The sequence below is a fragment of the Cinclus cinclus genome, chromosome 13 (assembly GCF_963662255.1).
Source record: "Cinclus cinclus chromosome 13, bCinCin1.1, whole genome shotgun sequence".
NCBI classification, from domain to species: Eukaryota; Metazoa; Chordata; class Aves; order Passeriformes; family Cinclidae; genus Cinclus; species Cinclus cinclus.
Genome location: NC_085058.1, coordinates 12,069,997 through 12,088,360, shown reverse-complemented (window position 1 = coordinate 12,088,360; position 18,364 = coordinate 12,069,997). Strand labels below are relative to the sequence as shown.

Below are 18,364 nucleotides of genomic sequence, written 5' to 3'. Positions count from 1 at the left end.
TTCACCCAGGGAAAAAAAAGATAGGCTTTTTGCAGTGCTTGACTGTCCCTATAGAAAAACCAAAACCAGTATTTTAGCTCCTTTTTAGCTGTGCTCACCTCCACTTGGGTGTATCCTCCCTCCACACTCAGAGATCTGCTCTCCCCCTCAGCACTGAAGAATTCCACTCTAATGCTGTGCCCTTGAAGTTTTGGGTGTCCAGTGAGGCTGGAAGGACTCTGGCCCAGCATGCAGTTGTGACATCCTTGTTTGGGTTTAATTTCCAGACACCAGTCAAGACAGGTTCTGCCTGTCAAGCAGGCTTGGCCAGCTCTGAACAGCTTCATCTATACATGCCAAAACTACCTGAACTCAATCAAGAGTCATTAACAAAGAAGCTTTTCCACAGATTTATTGCACATTCATCACAAAAATCACTGGTTCAAGTTTCCATTCTAGAGAATCGCCAGGAACAAGCAGTGGCCTCTACAATATGCAAGGTCTTTACAAATAAACATCGCTGGCCAAACTAGTGATATTTTACCTAGAACTGTGTGTCAAAAGCTTGTCTTTTTCAAATAGCTTTAAAAAAAGTCTTGCCAAAACAGGCCTTTAGAAACCACAAAACCAGGTGAGTATGTTGCTACAGCAGTGATTAGTACCATCTGCTCTTGAGTATCTGCTTCAAAGCCCTCAGATGGTTTAGCAACACTAAGCTATACCAGTACAGGGTCATTTCTTAACCTAGCAGGATTTAAGATATTTTCAGGACAGAAAAGGTTGTTATGGTCAGTTTGTCAGACCTGCTGTAAGCAGGCCAGAGACTTTCTGCCTTGTCTGCCAGTGAGCACAGCAGCTTGTGGCCATGTGTGCCCTGCTGATGCTGGCATAGCTGTCCCAGGGAACAGCAGCTCTAGGGTACAGCTCCTGTGCAGGGGATTGAAGTGGTGAGAAAGCACCATTCTTTGCTTAAAAATGCACTCCTTGACTCTGGGTCCAGCTTCTACCCACCGGAACATGTTTTACCCCTATCGGTCAAGAACTGAGAGCCCAATTCTTATTTTTAACTAGATACCTGAACAAGTGTACACATGGGCATCAGAGCAGATGTGTGAGGACATCTGAACCTCCAAACAGAGCCTCTAATGCACAAAGACTGCTGGTGAAGCTATGATTCTACTCCCCACTACCAGCTTCCACCTCAAGTGTTCAAACCATAGCTGTAATCTGGCAAAATACTTTCCAGCTAGTGAACTGAACTGGCAAGTCCCCAGGACTTCACAACCCTCTTGCTGGACTGTGCAAGGGCAGTTTTTCTGAGCCAAATGTGAGGTGCTCATACACCCCTGCAGTGGGACTCCACAGGTACTAAACCGCTCCACTGTTATGCTGCCAGGTTGGTGAATCTACTGGAGAATGCAGGCCAGGTGGCTGAGTACAGAGCAGTCTGCTCAGGAGAATGACCCCATGGTCATCATCAGGCATGGCACAGGACAGCTGAGGCAGTGACAGAACTATCTGAAAGAAAGAACAAATACACAATTGGCTTCTAGGTTAAGAACAGTAAGGGAAATGAGTTTGTATGTTTCTGTTTAATAACAGCTGCACCTGTTGGCAATAGCCCAAGCTTTTCCTCCCTTAGGAATCCAAACCCTATCACTTAAATATTTATACAGCAAAGGAAACTTGACAATGTGTATTTCTTAGAACCAGCTGTTGCTCTGAACAATCTCTATATAAATCCTTTACAGGGAGGCCACCACTTCCACTACTAACGTTTACTAAGCTGTAAGTTCACACCAATTCTGCATATCTCCATATTCAGTTTTTTCACCAGGTGTATTCAGTTTATTGGAACTCTGGGTATAGCACTCAACTTGAAGAACTGGTTTGAGCTGTTGATCTGAGATCTATCTATTTCTCTGCATTGAAAGGTATCTCAGATGAGGCAAACACAGTTCTTACCTCTGGCATGCATACAGGAACTCTGGCTGAACTACATCATGTGGTAGGGCTACTGTTAGATAAAAATGACTTGTCCTTGTCTCCAACATTATGTGCTTCAAGCTGCATTTTTCCTGGCACCTGTTGGGTCTTTTTCTTCTTGTTCCTTTTTCTTATGGGCATTTATTGGCACACAGCAAAATCCATCCTCTGTGAAGTACAGAAGCTCATGCCTAAAGCTCTGGTTTTGGCCAGCTGAAGCCCACAGGCAGTCCTCATATGCAGCAGTGGTCCATACATCCCTGCAGGACTTGCAGCATCAGGAACTGCCAAAGGACAGGACACCCCAACCATGCCTCCTCCAGCAGCTAACTGGGGACTCTGCAAGGGTTAACCAAACCCCTTCAGGGCAGGCCAGAAGGATCCCTTTTTCCAATTCCCGTTGTTGCCGCTGGAGGGCATCACGTGAAGCCCTTTCAGAAGGCCACAATGGTCTCACACAAGTTTCCAAGGCTGAAAACGGTTTTCAAACCAGTTACCATAATTGAAGGCATGTCCAGTGTCCCTCCTCACCCAATGCTGGAGCCGGGAATGAAGGGCCTGTGAGCAATTACACAGGTGAGATGTCAAAAGCACAAAATACAAGAGACAACACAACAGCCCTGAAATAGAGTTTAGTGTAGAGTTAAAACAAATACACCCAATCTTTTACTACAGAAACACATGTCTTTTAACTTGCTGTCTCTTACTGTCCTTAAAACACTGTAGGTAGATCAAGTAGGTCCTGACTTTTATCTCACAGGCAGGCCTTGTTCTTCCACCATTTTATTTAGGAGGATAGTATCAATGGAGTCAATATAATGCCACTGGCTCCACTTTCTTAGTCCTCCAAGTGAATTTCTGCAAGAAACTCCTGAAAAGTCTCAGAACAGACTGAGCCCTCTTAAAGTAGACTGCAGAGCCTAAGCACTCAGCCAGGAGGGTAATTCCCTATTCCTGTATCCAAACTCAGTTGAATCTATTTACTGGCCACCTCTGTTTCACAACTGTAACCAATATCACTCAGCAGCACACAGCAAAGCAAACAGGGACCATGCAAGGTGAGGTCAGGTGCTTGTGGACTCTACTGCAGCCCTGGGCCAGTCCAAAACACAACACTGCCATTTTATTGACTTTTCTCTCCACCGCGTTTACGGCGTTGTGCTCAGTTGCCCATATATACTGGGACTCAGGTCCTAGCCCACCTTACTTGAGCCTTTTCCAAACATGCTTATTTTTTAAGCTTTATTTGCTCTGACGGAAGCGATACCGAGACCTAAACTGCTTCACAAAATGGCTGTAAGGGCCCGCGCTGCCAAAAGGGCGCTCATCCCACAGCTGGAGCTAAATAAAATCCAGACGCTAAGATGTGGCTTAAACACGCCCAGAAAGGCTGCAGCGGCGGGTCCCGGGCTACCTCACAAAACCAACAGCCCGAGCAGCTCCTCTCGGGCGGCAGCGGGCAGCGCTTACCTGTCCATTTTATAACACCTGGACCCCGGGCGGGAGCGCCTCCTCACAGGCCCCGCGCCGGCAGCTCCCGCACGGCACACGGGGCTCACGGGCACAGCCGCGGGCGGGCCGGGCCTCGCCGCCACCGCACGGGAGCTGCTCCGGCCGCACCAAGGGCCACGGGGCCTTTCTGTGCGCGAGCGAGCGCGGGAGGCCGTGCCCGGGCTCCGCCGCTCTCCCGCTGCCGACCGCCCGCCCGGGCACCTCAGGCCGCTGCGGGGGGAGCGGGAGCGGGGCCGGGGCCGGGGCCCTGCCGCCATAGCTCCCTCACCTCCCCTCATGGCGCCGCCATTTCCTGCGGCGGGCGGGGCGCGGTCCGGTGCGCCCCGGCAGCGGGCGGGGAGAGGGTGAGCGCTGCCTTCCTTCCTTCCTTCCCTTCCCTTCCTTCCTGTGCCGGGACGGCGCCTCTGGCGGGCAAAGATCGCTCGAGGTTCCCCCGGTGTGGTAGCTCTATTCCCGCAACTTCGGCCTCACTAACGCAGCCTTTTCCCGAGACGTTACGGACCAAACCGAGCTCGGCACCCACCTGAGCCCTGCCTGCCCTGGGAGCGGCTTCCCCGGGGTTGCCTCCAGCAGCCACCATCCTGTGCAGCACCTGCTGTGCCTGTCCATCCCCGTTCCTTCCCATAATGTGTGCTTGAGAATAACATCTCTAGCACAGCCCTGGCAAGGCTGAGGGACAGCTGCCAGCTCTCGGCGGCTCCTGGGGCTGCACCAGCAGCACTGGGGTCGGACAAATCTGCTATTCCTCACCCCTGAGATGGGTGTTCCACAGCTCCCAAATCACCTGCACGGCCGCCCTCATCCAGGCTGGGCTGGGCCAAAAGTAGCATTTTAACTCCCTTGCCTTGGAGGCATTTTGCAGCCAGTTGAATGCACTCTACTTTTCTCTTAACCTCTGAACAAAATTCCTTTACATTCCCTTTACACCTCCTGCCTTGTCCCCTGTGCTGATGTGAAAGCTGCAGCCAGGCTACTGTAATAGAACTGTGTATTGTGCCCGTGCAGTGAGAGAGATGTATTTCATAGTCTGTAATAAAATGCTTGATTAAATAAATATTTTGCCTCCCATACATGTAAGCATGTAGTTTACTGTGAGGATTTTTTAAGCCCAAAATTTCTGAGCATGCTTAAAGAGATGGCTTATATTGACATAACTGAAAAGGACACTTATGGATCAGTCTGACTTCTTAACAGCCTGTCCAACAGAAAAAAACCCCTTTGTTTCAGATAGAGAATGTGAAATTCAGCATCATCATTGTTACAACCTTTTCTCTTGCTTTGCATTCCTCTGTGCACTAACCTTAGAGTTTGTATCTGGTTCTTAAAAGGGTTAAATCAAAGGGTCAAAGAATAGACAAAAATACAAATACCTATATAAACGGCTGTTTAAATTAGAATCTGATAGTGATTTGTTTTTTGTTTGGTTGGTTTTGGTTTTTTTTAGGGTTTTGTTTGTTTGTTTGTTTGTTTGTTTGTTTGTTTTGCTGCAAATGGAAAAGCAGCCATTGGGTTTTGGGCCATGTGGTGCTGTCTCATTCCCTCGGTGGAGTTTTGCACATTGCAAATATCTCAAGACTGGGTCAGCACAGTGGCAAAGCAGTGACAGTAGGCCTGTGTGGGGCTCTCTGGCACTCCCTGCTTGCAGCACAAGAAGAAAATCTAAGCTCAGGGTGTGTCTGACCAGAAGAGGTAGAAGTGGGTCTGAACCTTGCTCAGTGACAGCACTGTGGCATTTCAGGTACACAGTATAATAATGTGACAATTTGCAACCAGACTTAGGACAGATTTCCTTCCGAAAGACAAAATTATCTAAGAATCCATGGGTAAGAAGTAACACTTATGAGGCAGATTATGAACAGAGCTAAACCAATGGAAGTAAGTATCACTTCACCAAATTCAATGCATTGGGAAGGACTTTCACTTGTAAGTCCCAAGGTGGGGCTACTGGTAGGCAGATGGAAGAAATAAAACCCCAAATCCAAAGTCCCTTTTTTCAGACCACCTTCTACAAACATGATTGATTCTTGCTACAACAAAAGCAACACAAATATTATCTTTCTGATACCTACTGAGCCAGACTTTAACATGTCACTGATATTTACTTGACAAACATTGTTAGGTATGTACTCTGCTGTGGTTCAAAGAACACTGGTTTATTTAAAACAGCTTATTGTAAAACAAGGCTTTGGGTAGTTTGGTTTTTTTGTTGCTCTTGGGGTTTCTGTGTGGTTTTTGGTTGGTTGGTGTTTGGGGGTTTTTTTTGTTCCTGGCATGATAGAGCAGCCTAAACTTCGTGCTTTCTGACCTTGCCTTGTCAGAGATCTGTCATAACAGGGGACAGCACACTGGCACTGAGTCTGCCAGCATGGATTTTGAGGGCCTGGGAGAGGCTGCTCGCTTTTAGGGCTTGGTTGTCAGGTGAGGAGTACTTCACTCTGCTCTCACAATGTCCTGAAAAACTGTATTCAAGCAACGGGAGCCTTTCTTCCTCATTAACCCCAAAAGCCATGTCTGATGTTATGTGCACCGTTCCCAGCCCAGTCCCAGAAGAGTGGTTGGGTGTCCTGCCTGTTCCTGAGCACTCCCATTCACGCTGTATCCTTGCAGCCTGCTTCTCTTACACTAATCAGAGTGAGACAGCTGGCAGCACCCAGCGTGGGGACAGTGCTGGGACCGTGTGCCCACTGATGGCACTTGGCTCTCCTCCGAGCTTGGCACACAGTGGGCTGGGAGGACAATGCTCTGGCATCTCAGGAGCTCTGACCAGTATCTCTGAAAAATGCCAGAGACAAATCCTTATGAAAGCACCTGCTTACTACTTTCTCTTTCCATTTTTTGGCAGTCAGCAGGATCCTCACCAGAGCCCTCAGCAGCAGCCAGGCAGCCCCAGGATTAGGCCAGGGTTTGCCATGGCATGGATGCCCACAAGCCCCTATGCTTCCCTGCAGCTCCTTTCACCCACCTGTTTGTAAAGCTTAGAGATCTGTAAAGCAAAAACGTTGTTTTCTGCATAGAATAATACTACTACAAAGTAACTTTTTTATTTATTTTTTTAGGCAAAAAGGGATAGTTCTTGCTGGAGGTAAAAAACAATATTCCTCACACATTTTACACTGCAAATAACAAGAAAATCTTATCAAACACATTCCAGTTCATCTTTAGGCTCAAGACAAAGCCATATCTCCTCCTCTGAGCTGGGGAGCTGCAGGATCACCAGGTTGATGTCATTCTCCTTGGTGATAAAACATGCTGCATGCTGAACTTGGAACTCAGCATTCTCAGGCTGAGCTAAGAGCTAATGTAATGAACTCTGGGAAAGGATTTACATTAAATACCACTCTGCAATATTAAATAGAGACAGGGCCAACTTCTCACTTGAATAATTACATACATTACATACATTCCTTCTTTTGTTTCAAAGACAAGAACCACCTTTCTCACTTCCTCTTGAAAATTGTATGCATTGGTGTGCTATTCCACTAACTATGTAATGAAAGATGAAGTGATTTCTATTAATTACTATGGGCTGATCTGAGTTTCAGCTCTAGCAATGACTCTTGCCACTCGATGGGGGGAGCAAGCAAACCAAGAAAAGGCAGATTTAAATTTCAACAAGTGTCCCCAGCTGCTTGTGCTTGCCAACATAACCTCAAAGGCAGAGTTGCCTGGGAACACTCCTGAACTTCACTTTGCAGATAGGAGTACAGTACCAAAGACCTTGCACACATATTCCCACTGCCCCAGGAGCACTGCAGTGCTCACAACTATTTCAGTAAACTATTTTGTCTTCTCCTTCTGCCTGTGGATACCAAAGTATCCATAGTCTTACCACATTTTACCACTCTAAAAGGCTTTCAGCCATTATAAGATATTTCTCCAGGTTCACTTTGAGTCAGAAAGAAGATTTGCTTGTGATAAAAGCTGTAGCAAGTACCAAGAGTCAGATCGAAAGGCAGGGTTTGGTCCCTGTGTGTTTGAGGGAGATGTTCAGCCAGTGGAAGTTATAGCAAAGACTCCTAACAAATTAGCTATAAAGAAAAATGGAAGCAGAGAAGCTGGAAGAGAGGGGGGGAAAGTGGAACATGAGAAGAACAGAAGACTGCTTCCTGGCCTAACACTTACTGTTAAACCATAGGCAGGACTTGAAGATCCAGGACATCAAAGATATTTAGAAGCCTCAAAGCCACTTTGCTTAGTGGCTCTGGGTTCCCTGGCCTTTCCTAACTCAGTTGCTTTGCTTGCTAAAGAGGCAACTGCCACTGCTTCACAGGGTTTGCAGAGCTGAGTCCACTGAGGTTTGCATGGGAAGTGTGTGAAGAGAGTCTTAAAGATGTTAAACAAGTGGGAAAAAAGGAAAACATGATACACTGTCCACGTAACATTCAAAGCAGGCACCGAGAGAAAGCATTCAGTGGAGTTAAGCCACAGCCCTTTGCCCACAGAGCTAAAGCTTCAGCAAAAAACAGCTGAAACTCCTGGACATCCCCTTTGTTCTGAACCAGTAGTACAGGCTGCACAGGGACAGGGCAGCAATTTGAAAGCTTGTTTTCTGCATCTAAACATCACGTCAGGACAAACTGCACTCCATCCTACTATCAGTTAACAGCACCCCTGGGACCCCTGTACCTTGGAGGCATGATGTCACACATCAGCACAGAGATTATTTGTTTTGAAGCTTGTAAATAGCTCTGAGACTTCATTTCAAAGCACTCCTTGCAGAGTCATGACTCAAACCCTTCTGGTCTCACTGAGGGGCACAACTCACTACTGTTTGCCTGTTCTGTTTCTCAGCACTTGGCAAGTGATTATTAGATATCTATTATCCTTTCTTTTCTTTTATGCAGGAATGGTTTTGCCATTGCTCAATTCCTTCATGTTCACGACACATTTAAGAAAATGTTTTATCAATGATTTCTCTACTGAGACAAACAGAACACAGCCAGATGAAAAAGCACGGTGACAAAATACAAAGCATTCATTCCATTTCAGGTGATTTTAAATTTATATAGAGCCACTGGGTAAACTGCAGTATAAAAGCCATCTTCAGACCTCTGATAAGGTAGCTGTGCATACCACCTGTCTGGTTTCTCCTTTTGTCAGAATAAGCAATTATTACTCTGAATTTTATACAAGGGAAAAATATATTAATCAAGGACAATTTGCTAAGAAGCCAACATTTTTTTTTACCAGATTATAATAGTTCAGATTCACTTGGAAGCACCTACAGTGATACCCAGGTTTAGAAGCACAATTACCTGATAGAAAACATGCAGCATGGAAAATAGAGCCAGTTATTCTGTCATTTAATGCTGAATTGTTGGACCTTATTAAGTTTTAAAACACAAAACTTTATACTAAAGCCCTGGAGGTGCATAAAGGACCTTTCCTTCATCATGTCTACATTGAAATTTACTCTTGTATTAGCATTAAAGCAAGAACAAATGACAAGTGCAGACACTGCATAAGACTGCCAGCCTAACTGAAATTGGGAACACTTCAATCACACTCTGTTTATTCCAGAGTTCTCCCTTCCATGGTGAAGGACAATCAGTAAAACCATTTCTGTCCCCAGAAGCTCAATCACTGAGTGACATTTCAAAAAGTTGGAAAGGGTTCAGAGCGCAGGGCATGTGATGTTGCTGTGTAATCTTGGAGAATAAAGGAAGGGGATCTGGAATGGCTGAAGCATTTGCAATGGGATCCAAAGAATGTGCATCGTGGAGCAGTGAATATCAGGTTAGAGCTATTAGTGCTCCACAGCAAGGCCTTTCACAGTGCATGGGCAGCAGCCTGGAATCACCCCAATGAAATGGGCACAGCCTCACAGTGAACAGAAGGCTTCAGAGGTGTGGCTTGGAGACAGAAGCTCAGTGGTAAGAAAGTAAAGATCAGGCATCAGGATTCCAGATTTTAATTATAATTTGTCCTTGGCAAATTTAGATGGACAGGAGAGTGAACAAAGCTGCAGTGGCTGAAAATCAGTGTTTTATGTTAAGTGAAATTATTGTACACCAATATGGATATAAATCTGGCTTATGGAGAGGGTTAATTAGCACAGTCCTGCAGTCCAAGTAACAGAAATAAAGATGCAGTGTGAATTTCAGGGAATTAATCATATTGATCACATCTTTTCAGTGATGATGTATCAGACATTTTTATAGCAGATGAAATTAACTGCTTTTTACCATGTATTAATGTAACCCAGAATATTAACTATGCTTATGAAGAAATGTTGTTTTTTTGGTGTTTTTGTTTTTTTTTTTTTTTTCTGGGCAGTTCTGTTTAATCTTTATTGAGGATCTGGATGAGGGGATTAAGTGCACCCTCAGTCAGTTTGGAGAGGACATCAAGTTGGTTGGGAGTGTTGCTCTGCCGCAGGGTGGGACGGCACTGCAGAGGGAGCCGGACGGGCGGGATCCATGGAATGATGCCAGTGGCATAAAGTGAAACAAGGCCAAGGGCCGGGTGCTGCCCTTGGGTCACAACAACCCCACACAACGTTACAGGCTGGGGCAGAGGGGCTGGAGAGTGCCCAGCAGAGAAGGACCCGGGGTGCTGGTCAGCAGCAGCTGAACGAGAGCCGGCGTGTGCCAGGAATGCCGATGGCACCGGGCCTGTGCCAGGAGCAGTGTGGCCAGCAGGGCCGGGGCAGTGGCCATCCCCCTGCGCTCAGCATTGGGGAAGCCGCACCTCGAGTGCTGTGTCCAGTCCTGGGCTCCACATGACAAGAAAGACATTGAGAAGGTAAACAGAAAAGGTAAACAGAGCTGGAGAAGGGTCTGGAGCACAAGTCTTGTGAAAAGCAGTGGTGTTTAGCCTGAAGAAAAGGAGGCTCAGGGGAGACATTATCACACTCTAGAACTACCGGAAAGGAAGGACACCGTAGCCAGGTGGGAGTCAGTCTCTCCTCCTGAGAAACAAGTGATAGGACAAGAGGAAACGACCCCAAGTTGCACCAGGGAAAGTTTATATTGGATATTAGATTTTTTTTTTTTTGAAGGGTTGTCAAGCATTGGAACAGGCTGTTCAGGGCAGTGGTGGAGTCACCCCCCCTGCAGGGATTAAAATGTGTAGATGTGGCTCTTGGGGACAAGGTTTAGTGGTGGATTTGGCAGTGCTGGAGGAATGGTTGGACTCCATAATCTTATAGGTCTTTTCCAGCCGAAATGATTCCATGATTTTTACCTGCAGACAAGTCTCTGGGCCCACATGCTCATGCCCACGCTTCCTCTCCCATCCTCATTGCAGCAGATAAGTGGAGGAGATGCTGATAATGTGAGGATGTTTTCCTCTAATGGAGACACAGTAGCCTGCAAGGAACAGAAGAGATTAATACCAGACAGCAAATTACAGCTGGTTGCAATAGATGCAGCATAGGGAAATACAATGTAATATTGCCAGGGAAACTGTCAGCCAAGTCCCCCTCTTCTTGCATGTTCCCTGTGAAAACAGGATACTTGTTTTATTGAGCCTTCAGTAAAAATATATCTGCTCCTTCATCAGTGATTGTAGAACCTCTGGAAGACTGACCAGAGAAGATTCTATCCTACTGACTGTCACTGTCAGTGAGACAGTCTGGGCACCCCTCACAGGATCTGAGCCCACTGGCTTAGGCAATGTGCACACAACAAAGAACTAAATGGAATTATGAAAGGGAATTCCCTACCCCAGCAGCACATAACTGAATTCAGAGTAGTAAAGAGACCACACAAGCAGGATAAGGGCAGCAAGGCATGACAATAACAGGAACAAATGGTGGCAGCCCATCAGTCTCACTGGCTTGGAGAGGAAGGAGAAACACAGAAGCAGGTAACATCTGGAGAGGTCACCTCTTCCTTTCTTACCTTAAGGCTGCTACTGCTGCAGTCCCTGAGCTGCTCCATCATCCACCTTTCCCCAGCTTCCACTTCTTCAGGAATGGTTCCAAATGTCTCTAAAGTCAATTGCCTCTGCAGTAACAATAGTCAGCAACTCTTTCAGTGCCTTTGGATCAGCCTTTCTGTCAACTGGGAAGGCTGACAGGATACTCCTCGAGTCCTTCAGTGGAACACAGTGTGACACTGTGTAGCTGTGAAGGGACTTGTCCAAGGGTACACAAAGGTCTGATGGGCTTGCCAAGGGCAGGCCACAAACACGGGGTCTGGCCAGCTACATACCACCTTTGATCACCCTTATGCCAGTCCAACCCCCTCAACTTCTCCCTTCCCCAGACAAAAAGTATCTTCTTTTTTAAAAAGAAGAATTTCATGTGTTTGTTAGTCTGCAAACTACAAAGTGCATATACATTTCAAATGAAATTGGTAGGACTTGACACTTCTTAAAATATACATTTTATTATTTTCTGGTAATTGTTATGAAGGTTTCATTCAAATTGTGAAGGTACAGAGCCTTTACAAACTTCTTGAATTAAAGGTTTTTGTTGGTGGTTTTATGTTCTTTTTCTTTTACGGCAGAGGAAAATACATTGGCTATAAAATGTTGAAATTCATTAGATGCTTAGTATCACCTCTTCATATATGCTGTGGAATGATTTGTAGAAATACTATATAAAATAAGGCAGACTTCAACAGGGAATTCAGTCATAAAATGCCATGGGAAAAAACAAAGAGTTCCAACATATTATTATTTTTGTAGCCAAGAGTAGGTCAGGTGGTCCTCACTGGTTTGTGGGAGAACTACTGCAGTTCTGGTGCTCAGACAGTATACAGTTCTTGTTTATTCTACTATTCTCAAGTGAGACCTTTTTAATAAAACTTACTTTAATTAACATAAATCAGACAATATTTAAACATACACATCTATCCTTACAGTGCAATAAAAATGTATCATTGTATAGTATTTTGTATTTGCATTATGAAAATAAAAGGTCTGTACATCAATTAAATGTATATTAATGAGTATGAATCATGTAAATTTATAATGCATCTAAAGTTGGCTTTGGCTTTTAAGTATTTATAAATTCATAGAAAATATTGAACATCTAACAAAATAAATAAAACATAACATTTTAATCATAGATGCTAACGATCAACCTCAAAAATTCTTGTGTTATTTTTACATTTGCTACTAAATTTCTTAAGGAGAACTCACTTTCAGTAGTGCTCAGAAGTGAATGATTGCACCTTCTGTGATGTGAAAAAATACAGTACATCTATTTTTCATAGATCAAAAATTCTTTCATAGACAGTTGCATTTTAAGTGTCTGATTGTTCTACATAACTGTCTTAAGTGCTTATAAAAAGCATATAGCTTTCTCATAAAAGCTGTGAGTCTCTATTAATAGATAAACTTCTAGTGAATGTCCTTTTTATGAGGATTCTTTTCAAGGTCTTCCAGCTTCACGTGCTGGTATGAAGATGTTGCAGAAGTATGTTCATAATAAACCCTCTTCAGTACAAGTACTGCAGCAATCCAGTGTAATTCCACTTGGTGGGCTTATTCCATCCGAGTCCACACATGGTACTTTGTGGAAGTCAACTGCTGACCTGGTGCTCTCTTGAATGTGAAAGTTCCCCAAGTGCATGGGGCTAGCTTTACTGTAATACTGAAGAGACCAAAACAAATCTGAATTCACACAGATAAAAGTGAGCTTGAATAAATATGCTTCTGGCTAGTGAATGACACACCATGGTCTAACTGCTATTCTGGTGGTGGTCGAAGGACTCGCAGGTTCCTTCCATCCAGTCCTTTCCAGTATTTAATGTTATTATTCAGATGCTCCATCAGATTTGGCAGGTCTGCAAATGCTAGGGAAGAAAGGGCAGAGAGCATTGAGTTTGCAGAACTGAAACAGTCACAGATTCTGTCTGCTTAAGTATCACTTGAAATGTCTGGGCAACAGTGTTAAGTAGAAAAGCTTAAATTTGTCATACTGATGCTTAAAATAGTTTTGGCTGTGTAGCTCTCAGCACTCATGTAGCACTCGGGTCACTGAGAACTGTTCTGTAAATCTACTTAATACTGGTATTACACTGTATTAATACTGGTATTGCAAGTTCCAGCAAAGGAACACAGTTTTCCAGGAGGGCCACAGCTAATTATGGTTGTAATTATCCTGTCCCATCAAACCTCAGTCACATGTCATGATCTGGCATTCAGGAGAGTCACATTTCTGACCACTTTTACCATGGAGGCAGCACTTGGAAGGAAACAGCTGCTACCCCAGGCAGTTTCCAGAGTGTAGAAATTTGCCTTGAAGAATAACCAATATTGACATGGACAAAATGACCGTGCTCAAAGAGCTATCAAAGATAATGTGTTCTGTTCTCTGTTTACAGAGAAGCAAGTTTAAAAAGTTAAAGACTGCCTGAATCTAGTATATTAAAGACAAGCCATGAGAATTGCTTGTAGCAATACTTGCAAGCAATAATAAAATTATTAATCTTATTTGAACTGCAGGAATCTTCTCTTTTCTCTCCCTTTACTTAGGAGCCATAAAAAAAGAAATTTTGTATCACAGCGGTTTCAAATGTTCACAAAATGTTCACATCAGGAAACAGCAGAGTTTTGCTTACCATCCCACGCATCAAACATATCAATAATGAAGTAATCAATGAATGATAATTGAGATTTAGGGATGCTGCAAGTATTTCTGTCAAAAACTGGCATCACAACAGGCAAACCTTGCCTCCTTTCTTCATCAGTCTGCAAAAAAATTAGCAATTATTCATCTAAGACACATTCTGTTAATGGGCTTCTTTTAGCAGCAGATCGTTTATCTGCTAAATCAAAGGAGGAACCTGAACAAATCTGAAGCAGCAGCAACCTAATCTTAAGCACCTAGTTGTTCAGTTACAACAAAACAGCAGACAAATAGTGCCTTCTGTTGTTTCCCACAAAGGGATGTTTACTTTCTGTATCCACATATGAGCTGATGCTAAGTAAGTTCACACATCACCAAGTCATGACTGCTTTGGATCTAGGAGCTGCTCAACCATCTTCAATCTCTGATAAAAGCTGTGATCTGTCCCAGTCAGAGATGGCAAAGTACCTTTTTTATTGTCTTGCCCCTTGCTTGGGGTGCCAAGTTCCAGCTGCGGTGTTTGGTCTATCATCTGTAATGATGATGGCCCTCTCCTTTTCCACATCCTCCTAAAACCTTTCCTCAGCACAGTGTGCTAAGGGCTTATAGCATTTCTTGGAGTGAGTGCTTCTCCCATCCAAACACAAGAACTTGATTATCCTATTCCTGAGGCAAAGCCAGCACGTGGGTACAGAAAGCATCCTTGCTCTGCCTTATGTGATGGGAGTGCATTTGCAGATAAGGCTCAAAAAACCCAGTTCCAAACTGAACGACTTAGAAGCTTAAACTTTTCAGAAACTACACAATAGAAGTTGTCAACTTTCATCTCTCTGAAGGCACCTAGCTGTATATCAGCATGAGTAATATCCATCATTTAAAATAAAAAGGTTGTTATCTTTCACATTTCATAATGCAGCTTGAGATATTCTGTGATGCTTGCACCCTTCTCCCTTTTGAAGAGATGCTCACCTGCAGTTTCAGCAGCCTGTTTTAGCTGCCTTACCTGTGCAAAGTACTCCTCGGAGATGCGTCCAGCCCATTCTATGCACTGTTCTCTGGGTCTGCATGGATTGGAAATGTCAGCACACTTTATCAACATGCGCTTGATAAGGATACGGTTTTCAGGAGACCTGAGAACAGTTTTGATTGACTCTCCATCACCATTATTCTGTAACATTTAAGAATTGAAATCAATCAATTAGCAAGGTCTCCATGCAGACACTCAAAAGCTTTTGTGCTTTGGGAATGCTTTCAGCACATCCTACAAGGATCAGTCCTGCTACTGGCTACCAGATTTGACTAAATTTATAGGTGGATTATGAAAGTTAGCCACAGCTCTGAGCTAGCACTGAACTCCAGTTTCTGGATTCAGTCACTGTCTTTGTGACAGATCTCTTGGGCATCTTTGGGCAAGTCATCTAATCCCTCTATTCCTTATCTGCCTTCTTAAAAGTGTGGAGAGGGTCAATTCATCACTACACTAGTGAGGAGGACTGTGTAGGCAGAAGAACGTAACTCTGCTGAAACCCAAGGATTAATGGAATTGCACATTAAGAGTGGAGTAGTTGGTTTGAAAAGAGGGACTGATCCGAGATGCAGAGTCACTCTTGGCACACAAACCCCATCAGTGCATCAATCATTCTGACAACACTGTTACTATTCAGAGTCAGATCCCACATTGCCTCCCAGGCACCTTCCTCATTCCCTTCCCTTGTTGCTGGCCTCTTTAAGGATGGATAGGTACAGGAGTTTACAATGCTGTCTACTCAGAAGAGAAACTCTTTGAAGCAAGGAACATACAAGACTTCTCGGGCACCTAACAAGATCTTGTTCTACATTTAGAGCAGGGAAGAAGTAATGAACAATAATGATAATAATGTGCTACCAGTTCCTGCAGTGTTTTGTACAAAGAGGGAAATAAAAAACACCAGAAACATCCCGACCTTTTATTAGGTCAGAATAGCCATGACATTTTTCAGAAGAAAATTCTTGTGGGGAAGGAAGTTCTTCCTAAAGGAAAAAAGTGACAGTAATAAAAAAAAAAAAGGATAGTATAGAAATAGCTCCGAAACACCAGCTCCACAGTTCTTACCATAATTAGATGCCCAGACCAATAATTTTCCCTCATTTTCAGGTATGTGGAAGGGAATGCAGAAGGAAGAAACAAAGTGAGATGTATACATCTCCAAATGCATGGAAAAATTATGTATGAGAAAGCCAACATAAAGTGATGGAAGTTCCAGAAACACAAGTATGGAAATTAGGTATGGAAAATTAGAAATTGTTCACTTATGGACAGTAGAGAATATCCTGGTAGGTAAACTACCAAGAATCAAGAAAGGATGTTCACCTCTGAGATCTGTTCAAACCAAAGGCACAGTTCTACTTGCTGGATGCAGATGTCTTGGGAATAAAATGTTTTAACTATGCTTAGTCCTATTATCCTGCTCAGAGTGCAGAGGTGTCTCTGCATGTCAGATGTTGGCTTCCTGTCACAGCTTAGGTGACATCATAAGGGGAAATGGGAGGATAAAAGATGCTGGAGCTGGAAAGGATTTTTTTCAGTTTATGAAACAAAAGCAGAAAGGAAACAAACAGAGCAGCTTCTCAGCATGGCTCTTTGAACAAATTTGTATGAAAATAATAAATAAAAAAACGAAGTGGAACTGTCCCATTTGGAACAGGCTGTTGGCAGCTCAGCCTGCAAACACTACACTGAATCACCACCATGATTGGAAAGCCAGGCCAGAAAACACACACTGCAGCTGCAGCCAGAGGGACAAGAGACTGGAAAGAGGGGCTGACAGCGTTGTTCTACTCAGCACAGTAAATAATTTGCTTTGCCCACTCACATATTACAGGCCTTTTAATAGGAACTTGCCAAACTCAAACTCCCAGCTGAAAGAAGGGAAACATTTTGCTTCCTGTTTTCAGCAGAAATTATATATTCTTTGTGTTTCTTCCCATCCTTGGGCACAATTTGCTGTGAATCACAAATACCTTGTGGGGCAGATAATTTCCCTGCAGTCTCTGGGGCTTAAGGGTAGAACTAAACTTTTGTTTCATTTTCCTATGTCCCTGTTTGCATTTTTACTGTCTGATTGTACAGGTCCAAGCCCTGTTCTTCAGCAGCACCAGCTGTTCAGCTCTCTGTAATAGGCAAGAAGAGGAGTTTGGCTTTTTGGATGGATGCTGCTGCTCAAACAACTGTTGCATCCCAACCCAGCCAGGCCAGTGCAGAGCCCTCCAGCAGGACCAGGAGCACTACAGAGTTACACACTGCAAGGGTCAATGCAGTGCACTACACCCAGCAGCAGCTGCCTTGCTCTCCTCCTGCACCGATGCTGCTATGCTCATCCAGAGAGGCTGTCCAGCTGGGAACTTAACAGCCTTTCTTCTAATTTATTCAGTACAACCAGTGTCCTACTGGGACTCTGGCTTCACATTCACAGAGTTCCCATTAGCATTGCTGGGTGCCAAGAACAAAGCTAATTCCAGCCTATACTCCTGTGGACAAAGGCACAATTCTCCAATTAAGCTCCTGTCTGCTTCTCATGGGTGAAGGAACAAGACCTGTTTCTCTCCCACTCTCAGATAATAAAAAGACTGCCTTCCCCCATTACACACAACAGTCATAAATGTGGTTTTCTAAAAAACATGGTAAGAAAACAAAAAAAACCATTATGGCTCCTACATGACGTTGCCACCGATGCAAACTTTATCATAACCATTTCTGCAAGTCTTCTCTTTGCAAAGATCATTCCAACAAAATTATACACTGCTCTTACTGGCAACAAAACTGCTGGTTGAAGCTGTTATTGAAACTGGTGCGGTTTTTCAGAAAGACTTCTTAACAGGCAATTTCTTTGTGTCCATGGGGTTCCAGATAGCTATTGATTATGTCTATATGATACATAATGTCACCATCATCTATTTTAAAGATGAAAAAAGAAGGCAGACAGAAACCCCATGAATGCTGCCAGGCAGCACTGGAGGCTGAGGGCCCTTATTCCCAGAGAATGCATCACATGCCAGCCCGCAAGCCTGCCCTTATGCTGCACCGCCAGCATGTCCCCTTGGGAGGGATGCAATTCAGCCTCTGCTTTGAAGCAAACCTTGTCTCCTTTGCAGAAACTGCCACAAACAATGCCCAGTCTTGCCACTCTGTCCTTGAGAATGACAGGGTTAATCAAAATGGCATTTCTACATGAAAATGTACAGCCCAGGGCCCTGGTTCCAAGTATGACATCACAGTACTGTGATATTAATAGGATCCAAGTGAGTCCCACTCACCCTCAAAATGAGTGACAACCACGTTAAGCAGAAGAGGATTCAAACCCAGAAGTGAAAGATAAATCTCCAGTC

The 18,364-nt window shown here is 44.1% G+C and overlaps 1 protein-coding gene, 1 long non-coding RNA gene and 1 other non-coding gene across 3 annotated transcripts in view; all 3 read right to left on the bottom strand.

Annotated features, from left to right (window-relative positions):
- Positions 1 to 413: 413 nt before the first annotated feature.
- Positions 414 to 3,571, bottom strand: LOC134049216 (uncharacterized). Its single transcript, XR_009933599.1, has 3 exons — positions 3,436 to 3,571; positions 2,463 to 2,523; positions 414 to 1,497 (listed from the first exon to the last, which is right to left on the bottom strand). It is a non-coding gene; the product is annotated as an uncharacterized LOC134049216 (long non-coding RNA).
- LOC134049409 (small Cajal body-specific RNA 15) lies at positions 2,684 to 2,815 on the bottom strand. The gene has a single exon (XR_009933607.1). It is a non-coding gene; the product is annotated as a small Cajal body-specific RNA 15 (non-coding RNA).
- A 9,545-nt stretch (positions 3,572 to 13,116) lies between the features above and the next one.
- PDE8A (phosphodiesterase 8A) overlaps positions 13,117 to 18,364 on the bottom strand; it is a 30,256-nt gene continuing 25,008 nt past the window's right edge. Inside the window, exons 19-21 of the mRNA XM_062501842.1 lie at positions 15,003 to 15,167; positions 13,992 to 14,121; positions 13,117 to 13,223 (exon numbers count right to left, since the gene is read on the bottom strand). Of these exons, the coding sequence (XP_062357826.1) occupies positions 13,117 to 13,223; positions 13,992 to 14,121; positions 15,003 to 15,167 (402 nt within the window). The remainder of the gene's footprint in view (positions 13,224 to 13,991; positions 14,122 to 15,002; positions 15,168 to 18,364) is intronic.